Raw genomic sequence first — 15,336 nt, forward strand, 5'->3', positions numbered from 1 at the left:
AGATTTGGGCTGGTAACTGGGCTACACAGTGAGTCAAACCCACCCAAATCCAGAAGTCGACTAACCAAAACATGTGCAGTTAGATATGTTGATTAGCTAGATTTAGAACCAAGACAACTAAGAAACGTTCACTATAAACTCTTCCTTTTAAAGAGTTTGGGTAGTTTCTTTTTATTGGTTTCTATATATAAAGTCTTTTTTTCTTTTTCCTGTTTTCTGTTATTATTATTATTTTTTTTGGTTTTTTTTTTTTTTTTTTTTTGCAGTACGTGGGCCTCTCACTGTTGTGGCCTCTCCCGTTGCGGAGCACAGGCTCCAGACGTGCAGGCCCAGCGGCCATGGCTCACGGGCCCAGCCGCTCCGCGGCATGTGGGATCTTCCCGGACCGGGGCACGAACCCGCGTCCCCTGCATCGGCAGGCGGACTCTCAACCACTGCGCCACCAGGGAAGCCCTCTGTTATTTTTTTACTTGACGTATAGTCGGTTTTTACAATATTGTATTAGTTTCAGGTGTACAACATAGTGATTCAATACCTTAACAGATTATATTCCCTTTAAAGTTATTACAAAATAATGGCTGTATTTCCCTGTACTGTACAATATACCCTTCTCATCTGAAATACCTCATTTAGACATCAGCATCTAAAGAGCTATCTAAGCAATTACCATCATGACCCAGGAATAGTTTCTGGAGTGTGCTAAATCTAAAATGTTTTTCATCCTTTTCCTGATTAACCTTTCCCCCTTTAACATGTTCCTCAGTTCTATCTTTTTTATCAGTTTTATTGTGATATAATCGACACGTCATCTCTATTCTAATTTGATTTGTGGAGGCTCCAGTTTATCTCTGATCCCTGTTATTTTTCAGGACTTGTAGTAGAATGCCAACAAGAACGATCACAGATAAAAAATAAAGAAATAGCTTTGCGTGTGTTGAGAGCTAGACTCTACCAGCAGATTATTGAGAAAGACAAGTGTCAACAACAGAGTGTGAGAAAACTGCAGGTAAGATTTATTGAGTGAAATAACTTAATGCCTCTGTACAGGAAGCCATCATTTTATGCAGAAAATGGAGTAAATATTCTTAATAGAATGGAAATATTTTAGAGCACAGGAAAACATGCTCATTTGTAAATAGCAATAATTTAAGACTGACTGGTTATGGCTAAAGTTGGACATGCCAGTTTGGAAATAAGTAGAGGAGATATGTGTAAACTAAAAATTGTTTCCCAGTTGTTTCCCTCCAGTTTTAGATCATAATTGTCTTTAAAAGAAATTAGTGTAAAAGACAATTCTCTGGAAATTAAGAGATTTTTCAGATTTTTAATTTAAAAACCTATGCTTTTATTATTAACTTTTTTTTTTCCTACATTAAAAAAAAATTATTTATTTGGTTGCACCAGGTCTTAGTTGCGGCAGGCAGGCTCCTTAGTTGCGGCAGGCGGGCTCCTTAGTTGTGGCATGCATGTGGGATCTAGTTCCCTGACCAGGGATCAAACCCAGGCCTCCTGCATTGGGAGCGTGGAGTCTTATCCACTGCGCCACCAGGGAAGTCCCTATTATTGTATAACTTTATGTGGGATCAAAAATATATGGCACCGCAAAAAACTGGTAATACTGACTGCTTCTGATACAGTCTGGGAACGAGGAGTAGAAGAGAGATTAATTTTTTGCTATATACCCTTTTGTACTTTTTGAATTTTGTACTATATACATTTGTATTATTATTTATACAAATATATAAATAGATAAGTTTTAAGCAAAATGAATAAATGTCATTGTCTTAAGTAAACAAAGGGTTGTATGATTTTAAACTCTAAAAAGGTAAACTTTTTCTTTGAGAGAAATTGGAAGAGACAGTGGAACCCAGAAATAACTGTGCTTTTGTGTTATTTGCACGTAGTTATACTACGGTAAATTTGGAAGATTTTTGCGGCCTGTTAGGAAAATTAATTGTATAAAACTAAACATTAATTATTCTTTTCACCTAGATGTCCTAGTCCTTCACGCTTTTGCCCTTCTTGTTTCCCTTACCCACATTCTAACTTGCAAGTAGTAAAAGTGACAGGATAAATAATTTATTAAGCCTCTATCTGTGGTAATCCCAGCCTGTGGCACAGCATCAGTATACACGTTTGCAGACAGGAATGCTCATTTACAAAGCATTACTTCTTGGCAGCTAAGTGATAACATAAACACTGTCAGCTCTGCCACATTTGATTTAATAAAAGACATTGGGTTTTACTTGCCGTTTGACATTTTGACATCAGATGTTTCACACAGTAATTTTCTAAGTAAGTATTCAAGATCGGCCTTATGTCGATTGTGGGCATGTGTGTCGTCTTTAGTGGTCTGGTTTGAAAGGGCAGAAATGACCTCCATGTCTCTCAATTAACTTGTCCATCTGTGTGAAATTTTTTAGTAGATATTTCTGACACTTAGGAGTTTTTCTTCAGCTAATATATACAGTAGCTTTTATATGGAAGGCATTATGCCAGGTTCTCAACCCTGGTTCCACTTACCACCTCGAGAGCTTTGTAGATGTCTAGGCCCCATCCCCAGAGATTCTGATATAATTGATCTGGGTGGGATCCTAGGCATAACTGTGGTGCCTTGGGATAGTAGTTTTCAAACCTGGCTGGTTGCAGAATGGATGGCCTGGGGACTGTTTTAAAAATACATAATCCATGATTCAGTATATCTTAGGTTAGGTTTTGGAATCTTTCATTTAAAAACATTCCCCTGGTGATCAGCCATACTTAGGACTTCAGTTTCATATTGTTTGCTTTAGAAAGTAAGTTATAGCAATCTTTTTCTTTTATCTTAAAAAGTGAAAGTGAGATACCTGTAACTTATATAATATTGTAGCAACTCTGCTTCGATGAAAATAAATAATAAAATAAATTTTAAAATAAAAAGTGAAATAGATAACTAATAAGAACCTGCTGTATAAAAATAAATAAATAAAATTCAAAAAAAGTAAAAAAATAATAAAAAATAAAAAGTGAAAGTGAGTGAGAGAGGGTGTTGTGTGCATTGTATGTGGGGGGAGGGAGGGCAGATGAGCAGACTAAGAATACAAATAACCATAGCAAAAGGCAAACTGGTGTGCGGTGAAGAAGATTCCAAGTGCGTGGGGTTTTGAAGGAGGAAGATAACATATTTCACATTGGGACCAGGAAAGACAGAGATGGTAGGAGAGTGTTAAGGAAGGGCACCCCTTGAGATGAGGTTTAAGCAGAGTTGACAGACTTGCACATAACTATGGTATAATAAGTGGCATTATAGAGGTTCATATAATTTTCAGAAGTAATGTTGAGGAAGTTGGCCATATTGTGAAGTACCTTGAATACTGAGTTGAGTTGTGTCTGCCTAGTAGACAGGAAGGAGCCAAAGAAGGAAATGTATCAGAAAGCTGGGCTTTAGGAAAGCTAAGCAGGGCACCACAATGTAAGCAGAGAAATGGAAGATTAATCAGGAGATTTTTACAGGAGTGTAATGGAAGTCATGAGCCCTTGAATGATAGACAGTAGAAATGGAAAGGGCAGGATAGAATAAAAGACCCTTGAAACCACTGGAATTGGGCAGTTAGAGAACGGGATGAGCTGAAGTTCCTTTCACGGTCTATATCACAGCCTGGCAGATAGTAAGCTACCATGAAATGTTTGTTAAAGTGTAGGATGTCAGGTTTCCTACTTAGATCAAAGGGAACATCATTGTAGGGTCATTTATAGAAACCAGCGGGAAGAACTGACTGAGGTAGAAAGATAATTTGGTTTTAAATATTTGGAGTTTGAGTTACCAAAGAGATGTTAATTCTTATAAAGCTTTACAGACCTGTAGTCTTAATAAGTTCTGCCCATTCTTATTCCTTGTCACTTTGTGTATATGAATTTAGAAAAGATTTAAACTGTTAAAATAGAAAAGTCATTTACAAGCACTGTTTCTGTTGTAATAAAAGTAATTATAAAGTTAAAATATGAATTGCTTTTTGTTATGACACAGGTGGGAACAAGAGCCCAGTCAGAGAGAATTCGGACATATAATTTCACCCAGGATAGAGTCACTGACCACAGGATAGCATATGAAGTTCGTAATATTAAGGTAATATGAATGAGTATGCTTTATGTGCCTTTGATTTTCAAAGAAAGTATAGTCGAATTCTAGAGGGTAATCTCTGAAATATTACCACGTAATTTAAAAACATTGAGATAGATTATATTAGTACCCCAAATTTGTGAACATTTTTATTAGTTTGCTAGTAAGAAATATGGTCTTTATGCCAGTATGAAACAGCTATCTTTTAAATTCCAAATTCTTTGTTATGTAATCACAATGTATTAATGTATTTTCAGTACATGTCTATCAGTTTTCTATTACCGATTACCAAATTACTGCAAATTTAGTGGCTTAAAGTAATGCCTGTTTATTATCTCACAGTTACTGTAGGTCAGAAAGCCAGGCACGACAGAGCTGAGTTCTCTGCTCTGGGTCTCCCAAAGCTGAAAGGGGCTGGCCAGGCTGCATGCTTTCCTAGAGCTTGGAGTCCTCTTCCAAGCTCAGGTGGTTGTCGGCAGTATTCCATTTCCTTGAGTTGTAGGAGTGAAGCCTCCATTTTCTTGCTGGTCATCAGCTGGGTGCTGCTCTCAGCTCCCAAAGACTGACCACAGTTGCTTGCTGTCTAGTCCCCTTCGTGTGCCCTGTCCCATTGCATCTCTTGCAGGAATGGCCTTTTTAAGGGCTCACCTGTTTAGGTCAGGCCTACCTGGATACTATTCCTTTTGATTAACTCAGAGTCAACTAATTAGCCATCTAATCACTGGAGTGATAGTCCAGCATATTCACAGCTCTGCCTGCACTTAAGGGAGAGAATTTTGCCAGGTGTGTACACCAGGGGGGGTCTTAGAATTCTGCCTACCACAATGTGTGTCATTATATTCAGGTGTTACAATGATTCTTGTGGGGGGGGAAGAGACCCTGTCAGTTTGGTTTGAACATTCACCTAACTAAATCCCATGTCGTTGGGATCACTGACAGTAATACATTAATGATGAAGCACAGAAAAATTATTTTTCCTTCCATTGAAGGGGAAAGTGAACTGGTTCTCATAAAGACTGTGTGGACAAGGCAGAAGGTAGAAGGTTTTGATCCTTGTCCTTGGTGCTGTGTGATACCTCGGGCTTCTTTCAATTGATTCTATCTCATTCTGTACACAAAATTAAAGTCCTAGTTTTACAGAGGAAATGTCTGTGTTTTTAACATACTTAGAAATTTCTGTGTATCTTATGCCACTTCCTCTGTCTTTGCAGCAATTTAAAGCTGTCTTGCCTAAGAACATCATAGCCTTGTTGAAAAAGAAAATATTTAGTAGCTTCCCTTTCCTCAGGAAACACACAGTAATAACCAAACATGTTTGGCCATACTGTTCTAATTACACCATAGTCTTTCAGTTGTTTTTCTCGTAGTGGTGATGGTTTTCCATGAGACAGCCACGTTCTCATGACCAGTAATACCTTTCAGAAGAGCACATAGGTGCTCAGCATAGTATTCAGTCATGAAACAGAGGCAGATTAACTGGCTTTTATAGTTATAAAATATCTGACATTGGCCTAAATACTAACACGTTATTACTAACTAAACTAGCATGCCAGACTCAGAAGGAGTAAGGACATATTGGTATGCTCTACAAATCACTGATCAACTTATTGGAAAGAAAGAAAGTGCTCCATATTAGTGAAGGGAAAAAGTTTGAAAATGGCATAAAAAAATGTTGCAGTGAAACGTTAAAATCTATATGCAGGACAGGAAAGAGACTAGTCAGACTGAATAATTTAGGAACTGAAGAGTTGCAGATGAGGCAGGAAAAGTGCTGAAGGCCTTAACTCCAGGGCAGCCGCCACAGGACAGAATGGAAGGAGTGGAGAGGAAAGAAAGTGGGTGCCTGTGGGACTCTGCTCAGCTCTCCTCCTTATTTTAGAACCTGGCCTTCTCCCTACTCTGTCAGTTTGGTTTGAACATTCACCTAACTAAATCCCATGTCGTCGGGATCACTGACAGTAATACGTTAATGACGTATTACATATTAATAACGTAATACCTGGCCTTCTCCCTACTGCGTCCACATAGTACCTGACAGAGCTATGTTCCTACATGATCATGATTTTGACCCAAGACAATAATTGATTTGTTGTGGGGGGGGAAATCCAAACAAGCCCCAGTCAATGAGTTTCTTCCCAGGATTTTTAAACTAGAGACAAAGATGCTCATTCTCTTGGTGGATGAAGCTGAAATATATAAAGCTTACAAGAGGTTAGAAGCCACATGTCCAGCCATGGGGAGAAAGCAGTCTTCAATGAGAGAAGATCGAAGCTGATATATTGAAAGGAGCAAAAATGGGAGAACTGGATGCAAAGAATCCTGATGATATGAATCCCCACATTCATTTATTCCTGAGGCCCAGCTTCATTCCCAGGGTGGTGGCAGCAGCCCTGTACATTCGTGCCCTTGGGTTCTCTGAGGTCCCTCAGTATGCTTATTATGAATTCCCTTGTAGCTAATTTTACTTGTATTTATGTAGATAATAAGCACAGACTACCATGTAATATATTGTTTTGTATTTTTATTCTGTTTCCCAAAGTTCTTGTGCAGATTCCTTAGCATCAGCCTATCTCCTGCCCTGTATCCTAATTACACTGGAAATTTACCCTTGTCCTGGGCTTTCAATGTATTTTGTTTCCATACCTTTCTTCATATTCATTCTTTTGACTGAAATGCTCTGTTTGTCTCTATTTGGAGAAATACTATTCTCTTTTTAAGACCTAATTCAAATTTTTCTTCCTTTATTTTTTAATTTCTTGCACTGTATTAAGCTTATATATTACCTAGGTCTCCCAGTAGATTGTGAGCTTCTGAAAGCTGGGAGCTACAGCTCCTTCATATATTTTTTAAAATTTTTGGCTGCATTGGGTCTTCATTGCTGTGCGTGGGCTTTCTCTAGTTGTGGCAAGCGGGGGCTACTCTTCATTGCTGTGCGCGGGCTTCTCTTTGCAGTGGCTTCTTTTGTTGCAGAGCACAGACCCTAGACACGCGGACTTCAGTAGTTGTAGCACGCAGGCTCAGTAGTTGTGGCTCGTGGGCTCTAGAGCGCTGGCTCAGTAGTTGTGGTGCACGGGCTTAGTTGCTCTGCGGCATGTGGGATCTTCCTGGACTAGGGATAGAACCCGTGTCCCCTGCATTGGCAGGTGGATTCTTAACCACTGTGCCACCAGGGAAGCCCCAGCTCCTTCATCTTTGATCTTTGTATCGCTAGCACTCTGGTTAATCCAACTGAGCTCTAAATGTGATGTGATTACCAATAAGAGTAATAATCCTTTTAACATAACTTCCAGATGGTGAAGTCACATTGGCAATATCATAATAATTTGAGCTTACAGGCACACTGATTTTAAAAGCAATTTTCATATTATGTTCAAAATGGTATAAATCTTAATTTTAAAATTTCATCATAGTGCTCTTGCTTTCTGTTTAATTTTAAAGTTTAATCGACATCTTACTATATGCTGGTGTTTTGTGGAATACAAAGATAGTAAGGCATATCTTTTCCCCTACAGTTTAATTTGAAAGAGAAATGTGTACACTTAACCTGAAATTTAACTTCAAGACCATTCAAGAAAGACTAAATATAAGATTAGTTCATGCCTACATCTAAACTTCAAATGTTCTATGTTCCAGATGCCAACATTAAAATATTTCTGTTAAGCCAACGTCTGGATTTTTAGCATTTCCAAAATAGAAGGCTGTGCTAATTCACTAATCCCAACAACTCTATTACACAGAACCTTTATAACACAAGAAAGGTACTTGAAGTCATTATTTTACTCGTTTCTCAGAGAGAAGCCTCAGGGAAGACTGCAGGGAAGTCTTAACTGAAACAGTTTCCACCCAATGGAATTATTTGGAGGTTAACATGAGAGAGGTTTTTTCCTCAATTTTTTATTTTGAAATGTTAAGCACACATGTTTAAAGACTAGTCCATATATATATATATATACCCTATACCTAGATGCAACAGTTGTGAACATTTTCTTATGTTTGCCTTCTCTTTCTCCTCCACTTCCCCTTTCTCCCTATAGATACACCTGTGTTGCTACTGAAACATTGGAAAGCAAGTTGCAAACCTCAAGACACTTGTCCCCGAAATATTTCAGTATAAATATTTTTCAATTACACAGGACTTGTAGATATTAAAACCGCTGTATTTCTAATTTAAGAAAAACAGAACTATTATAAACCACTTACGGATTAAATAATTTGAATTTGGATGGTTGGCTAATTTAAAAATGCTAATTTAAACAATTTAAGTAAGAGTTTAATTCCATTTACTCTTTTGGATTCACGTTTTACATAAAAAGGCAAAATTAACTAGGGATCCTCCCAAGTTAGCAATTGTGTTCATTATATTGTAGATTAGTAATCTTTTGTTGCTATTAAATAATAACTTTAAAGAAATGAAATAAATATATGCTTAATTCTTTGTTTTGTTTCTTCTTTATTTCTAGTAATCAGGTTTTCATAGTAACTCTCTTTCACCAGGAATTTTTATGTGGGGAGAAGTGCCTGGATCAGCTAATTCAGAGATTGCTTCAATCAGCGGATGAAGAAACCATTAATGAATTTTTGGATGAAAATCTTAAATCAGCAAAATAAATACTGATTTATAATTTATTATTATATAAATGAAATGGACCTATGTCAAGAAGCAGATCGAGGTAGGGAAATCTTTATGAAAGTTGATAAAGAGCAGCTAAAAATACATGGTACTCACAAAAATATTTTTTAATGAATCCAGTTACATTTCTTGACCTAAGTTTATTTTAGGTTTTCTGTAAAGTACAATCCAGCTCTTCAAGTAGAAACAAAGCATGCATTGTTGAAAAGAGAAATAAAGTATTGAGAATTGACTATGTGATGTAGGACAGATCACTTGTTCTCTTTATATGCCTTTTCTTTTAACCATCTATAAATTAATTTAGACACATTTCACATCTGTTACTTCAGGACTTTGCCCGTGGTATAATTTAGTGATATAAATTTATAAACTTGTTTGTAAACTCCTATTTAAAGACAAAGTACTATTAATCATGTTAAAGTTAGGACTTAAACTGCTACTTTTATTTTTGATTTTTTTTTTTTTTTTTTTTTGCGGTACGCAGGCCTCTCACTGTTGCGGCCTCTCCCGTTGCGGAGCACAGGCTCCGGACACGCAGGCTCAGCGGCCATGGCTCACGGGCCCAGCCGCTCCGCGGCATGTGGGATCTTCCCAGACCAGGGCATGAACCCGTGTCCCCTGCATCGGCAGGCGGACTCTCAACCACTGCGCCACCAGGGAAGCCCTAAACTGCTACTTTTAAATAAAAAAGTAAATAAAAGTTGTGAAGAATATGAGTTGCTAACTGTGAGCATCTCTAGGACATAGATGGTAGAGCTCTTGGAGAGCTGAGTGAACTCTGTAGTGTACAAACTACAAGTCAATATTTAAAGCAGACTCTCTGCTTGGCTTCTATTTCTAATTGTTCTTTGACTTAACAAGCATCAACAGATATGGTGTAATATGAGTAATTCACTGAGGTCGGTTTTGTGCCGTGATATATAAAACCTAGTCCTTACCTTACAGAACTTCCAGCTGAGCAGGGAGCCAAAATATAAGTCCCCAACTCTAATTCAAAGTGGCATGTTGTATTTAGTAATTTTTCTCGAGAAGTTTCTTGAGTGAAAAAGAGAGCGGTTGTTATTTTAGATAGTTTCTCAGAGAGGAACTGTATGCCAGGAAAGGCTAATTAAAATAGAGTTTTAAGACCAATTGAATGATTTGGAGGTAAAGATGAGAGAAATTTTTTCCCAAATATTTATTTTGAAAATTTTCAAGCACACAGAAAAGTTTTAAAAATAATTTTAAAGAAACAGTTCAATGAATATTTTATCATCTAGATTCAACCATTGTTAATATTTTGCCACATTAGCTTTTTTTGTTTCTCTGTACACACACACACACACACACACACACACACACACACACACACAGTGGTTGCTGGACTATTTAAAAGTTAGTTGCAGGTCTTATAACACTACTGAATGTTTCATCACATCCTAGGAAAAAGGACATTCTCATACAAAATTATAACTCCATTATCACACCGATTGTATATCAATAATAATAATATAAGAATTATATAATATGATCGAATAGCTATTACATATCAGAATTTCTTCAGTTATCCCCAAAATATCTTTTTTTTTAGCTGTTTTTGTTTGTTTTGTCCAATCCAGGATCCAACCAAGACTTACACATTACATTTGCCAGTATCTCTTTAGTTTTTGGATTAATCCCCCAAGTTTTTTTCCATATTGACCTTTTGAAGAGTCCCACAAGGTTGTTTTGTAGAATAGTCTACATTCTAAATTTGCCTGGCTTGCCCTTAATGTACTATAAAGTAAAATTATGTCTAAAGATTAATTAAATTCAGATTAAACACATTTGGTAAGACTACTTCACAGGTGATGTTGTGATACTGTATCATATCAGGAAGTTCCACTATTAGTGATACTAAGTTTGAAAACTGTCAAATCTCTCCATTGTAATGGTACATGCTGTCCTTAATAATCAGTATGTAATCTGTGGGGTAGTACTTTAGCATCATATAAACATTTGATTTCTCATTGTGCAAGACAGCTTCTGAAATGACCCCAGTGACCCTGTTCCTGGCATTTCATGCACTTGTATAATCTCCCCTTGAATGTGGACCAGATTTATTGACTCTTTACTAACAAATAGAATACAATAGAAGTGGTGGGATTGTCACGTTTGATATTAGGTTGTAAAAAGACTTGCTTCTGGCTCTGTCTCTTTTTTTTTTTTAATATAAATTTATTTATTTATTTATTTTTGGCTGCGTTGGGTCTTTGTTGCTGCGTGCGGGCTTTCTCTAGTTGCGGTGAGCAGGGGCTACTCTTCTTTGCAGTGTGTGGGCTTCTCATTGTGGTGGCTTCTCTTGTTGCCGAGGCTTCAGTAGTTGTGGCATGTGGGCTCAGTTGTTGTGCCTCGTGGGCTCTAGAGCGCAGGCTCAGTAGTTGTGGCGCACGGGCTTAGTTGCTCTGCGGCATGTGGGATCTTCCTGGGCCAGGGCTTGAACCCATGTCCCCTCCATTGGCAGGCGGATTCTCAACTACTGCGCCACCAGGGAAGTCCCTTAGCTGGAATTCTTTTTTTTTTTTTTCAATTTTTATTGCAGTACAGTTGATTCACACTGTTGTGTTAGTTTCAGGTGTCCAGCAAAGTGAATCAGTTATACATATCCATATATCCACTCTTTTTTTTTTAGATTCCTTTCCCGTATAGGCCATTACAGAGTATTGAGTAGAGTTCAGCTGGCATTCTTTAAAGAAAGCTTTCCTTTGTCTTTCCTCTCACTTTCTCTGAGTTGAGAGATAATTTAATCCTATTTGAATCAATATCATGATTCATGATTTCCCTAGGGGTAGGCATTCCCCCCTCTGGCCCCCCCAATAATTGATGTCTTTGGAGAATCTGCTTTAACTTGAAAGAATGTTGAATAGGGAGTTTGAGTGTTAAAGTTAGAAACACAGAAACTGATTTTTGTTTTCAGGCATTTTATGTAACAGAGAAACGTTTATCCAAGGAAATGTAAATATTAGAACATTGTGTGAAACAAGGCAAAATGAAGATAGTCTAACTTAACGTATTTCCCAAAGCTCTGTATTTATACAGATCATTTGGTAAACTTGCCGTCATACAGATTCTGATTTAGTAGGTCTGGAGCCTGTGATTCTGCATTTCCAGCAAGCTCCCAGGTGACGACGGATGATGAGCCACAAACACCACTTGGAGTAGCAAGGATCTAGGACATCTGTTATTTAATTAATGAGTACTTTCAGTTGTTATACACTTTATTTTTGTACAGTGAGATTCAGTTAAACTCATAATCTTGCTTTATTCAGATAGACCTTTAGTCTCCTAAACTACAAATATAAACTTGACATTTTTAACTTTAGTAGAAAAATATTAGGAATGAATATATAAGCCAAAGATAAATCAGGGTTCTTGTAAAAAATCTGGAAAGCCAAAGTTTATTGCCTCATATGCACAACACCTTTGGAATATTAAGGAGTAACAAACTTTATTTAAAAAATAAACCTTAGAGAGATTTTAAAATTGAATTTGAAATTGAGTCAAGGGACCTCGGATCACAAACTACTACAGTCAACTAAAAATTAAAAGAAAATATTTCTAAAATCATAGACTCTAGTATTGGGGGCAACAGTGATTAGGAAGACATGTGTTGGCAGGGGTGGAGCTTTTGGGATGCTGGTAATGTTCTATATCTGGACCTGAGTGGAAGTTACAAGGGTGTATTTTGTGATAACTGCATTTACAATTGAGTTAACTGAGTTTTGTATGCAACTGACAATTGCATACACCCTTGTAACTGCCGGCCCATTCAAGAAGAGAACGTTTCCACTGCCTCTGAAAGTTTCCTTGTGCTCCTTTCCAGTCAATCCAGTCATCTGCCAGCTCCCCCTCTCCCAACAGTGGCAACCTCTATTACGATTTTTATTCACCATAGCTTATTTTACTGTTCTGGAACTTCACATCAATGGTCATACGGTATGTACTCCTGTATATCTGACTTCTTTGTTCAAAAGTTTTGATACTCATTTACAATATTGCAGGTATCAAGGGTGGTTTCGCTTTTATTTCTAAGTAGTATCACACTGTATGAATATACCACAATTCATTTTATTCATTCTTCTATTGATGCACATTTGGATTATTCCCAGTTTCGGCTATTATGGGTAAAGCTACTATGAACATCCTTGCACAGGTCTTTTTGTAGACACGTTTTAATTTCCCTTGGGCAAATGCCTAGGAGTGAAATTGTTGGGCATTTAACATTCAAAGAAACTACCAAACAGTTTTTCAAAGTGGATATATCCATTTATAGTCATAGTATTAACATATGAGGTTTCCAATGGCTCCCTATCATCACCAACATCTAGTATTGTTGATCTTTTTAAGTTTTGCCATTTTCATGGGTATGCAGTGTTTTCTCATTGTGACTTAAATTTGCATTCATCTGATGATGAACGACATGGAGCAGCTTTTCATATGTTTATGGGGTGTATGTATTACGAATATTTTTTCCTAGTCTCTGGCTTGCCTTTTTTTTTTTTTTTTTTTGCAGTACACGGGCCTCTGACTGTTGTGGCCTCTCCCGTTGCGGAGCACAGGCTCCGGATGCGCAGGCTCAGCGGCCATGGCTCACGGGCCCAGCCCCTCCGCGGCATGTGGGATCTTCCCGGACCGGGGCACGAACTCGTTTCCCCTGCATCGGCAGGCAGACCCTCAACCACTGCACCACCAGGGAAGCCCTGGCTTGCCTTTTTATTTTGTTTTCACTGCTTTTTTGATGGGCAAAAGCTTGTAATCTTGTTGAAGTTCATTTTATCAATTTTTTAAAAAAGATTACTGGTTTTTTTTGTGGCCTAAGAAATCTGCCTACCTCACAGTTACAGAGATAGGTTTATGTTTTCTTTTAGCAGGTTTATCATTTTCCCTTTTCTATTTAAGTTTTCAATTTAATATTAAGACCCATCTCAATTTAATTTTAGTTTATGGTATAAGGCAGGGGTCAAGATTGTTTTTTGTTTCACATTGTGATCCAGTTGTTCCAACACCATTTGTTGAGAAGACTTTCCTTTCGCCACTGAATTTCACTGATAACAATGCAGTGTTTCTAAATTTAAAAATTCAGTTCCTTGGGCCACTGGCCACATTTCAAGTACTCAAGAGCTACAGGCGGCTCTGGATACTGGATGAGTCAGGGCAGACATAGAATAGTTACAACATTGCACAAAGATCTGTGATAGCACTATTCTAGAGCTTAGAGCACAGTACCACTAAATATTTTGGGTTCTGTGAACGGTAAACTAAACCAAATAACAAAGTATGGGCATATATAAGGAAGGTAAAAATTAATCACTGAACTTATATTAAGTACCTAGAGTAGTCAAATTCAAAGAGACAGGAAGTAAAATGGTAGTTACCAGGGATTTGGGGGAGGAAGAAAGGAGAGTTATGAATGGGTACAAAGCTTCAGTTTTGCAAGATATAAAGAGTTCTAGAGATGGGTGGTAGAGTGATGGTGGCAAATCAGTGTGAATATACTTAATGCCAAAGCAATGAACAATTTAAAAATTGTTAAAATGGTAACCTTTATGTTAAGTATATTTTATCAACTTAAAAATTGTTTTTATTGCTTTTCCCCCAGCTGGTGTTAGTGCAGGAGAGAAAGCAATCGGCGTTACTAATGACTTAATTGTCTCTGGTGTACCTGAAGGATACCCAATGAAGGTACAGAAGAGATTTTGGAGCCCAGAGCCCCACTTAGCTTAATGTCTCTATCTCGGAGTATTTCCATTAGACCCTCATCAGCTAATAAGAAAAGAGAGAAAAACAATTTGAGAGTTATTCTGCTATATGTTATATACCTACTCATGTAATAATACTAAAGATTTCATTCATTAGGTTATGGTAACACATGGCAAACTAGCAGCAGGAGCAGTCTGGGTTTTTTTGGGTTTTTTTGTGTTTTGGCTGCGTTGGGTCTTTGTTGCTGTGTGCAGGCTTTCTCTAGTTGCAGCGAGTGGGGACTACTCTTCATTGCAGTGTGCAGGCTTCTCATTGCAGTGGCTTCTCTTGTTGCGGAGCACAGGCTCTAGGTGCACGGGCTTCAGTAGTTGTGGCTCACGGGCTCTAGAGCACAGGCTCAGTAGTTGTGGCGCACGGGCTTAGTTGCTCCGTGGCACGTGCTTTGCCACCAGGGAAGTCCCAGGAGCAGTCTGGTTTTTAAATAAAAGATCTCTAACTTAAAAAAATCTCTAAGCCCTTGATTTTGAATATTTAAATGTTGATCAGTACATATGTATATATATAAAACTTTTGTAAGGCATAAACTACTATATTATTTCAAGGAATGTTAGAGCATGTATGAATACCAAGTCTTGAGGATCTTGGGCTTTTGTACAATACAAGGTACGTTTGTTTAAATATTTAAATCTTGGGACTTCCCTGGTGGTCCAGTGGTTAAGAATCTGCCTTCCAATGCAGGGGACATGGGTTCGATCCCTGGTTGGTGAAATAAGATCCCACATGCTGCAGGGCAACTAAGCCTGCACACTGCAACTACTGAGCCCATGCACTCTGGAGCCCGAGCGCCACAACTAGAGAGAAAAGCCTGTGTGCTGCAACAAAAGATCCC

At 37.9% G+C, this 15,336-nt stretch overlaps 1 protein-coding gene across 8 annotated transcripts in view; it reads left to right on the forward strand.

The window, feature by feature from the left end:
* The window catches only part of MTRF1 (mitochondrial translation release factor 1), a 69,455-nt gene extending 58,908 nt beyond the window's left edge, over positions 1-10,547 (forward strand). For 5 of the 8 annotated variants that reach the window (XM_073795256.1, XM_033843872.2, XM_033843873.2 and 2 more), the window contains 3 exons: positions 870-1,006; positions 4,007-4,105; positions 8,594-8,966. In XM_073795256.1, the coding sequence (XP_073651357.1) occupies positions 870-1,006; positions 4,007-4,105; positions 8,594-8,707 (350 nt within the window). In that variant the 3' untranslated portion in view covers positions 8,708-8,966. The other 3 variants (XR_004523136.2, XM_033843875.2, XM_033843874.2) reach the window with 3 other exon arrangements.
* The last annotated feature ends 4,789 nt before the right edge of the window (positions 10,548-15,336 follow it).

Source organism: Tursiops truncatus, chromosome 18 (assembly GCF_011762595.2).
Source record: "Tursiops truncatus isolate mTurTru1 chromosome 18, mTurTru1.mat.Y, whole genome shotgun sequence".
Classification (NCBI taxonomy): domain Eukaryota; kingdom Metazoa; phylum Chordata; class Mammalia; order Artiodactyla; family Delphinidae; genus Tursiops; species Tursiops truncatus.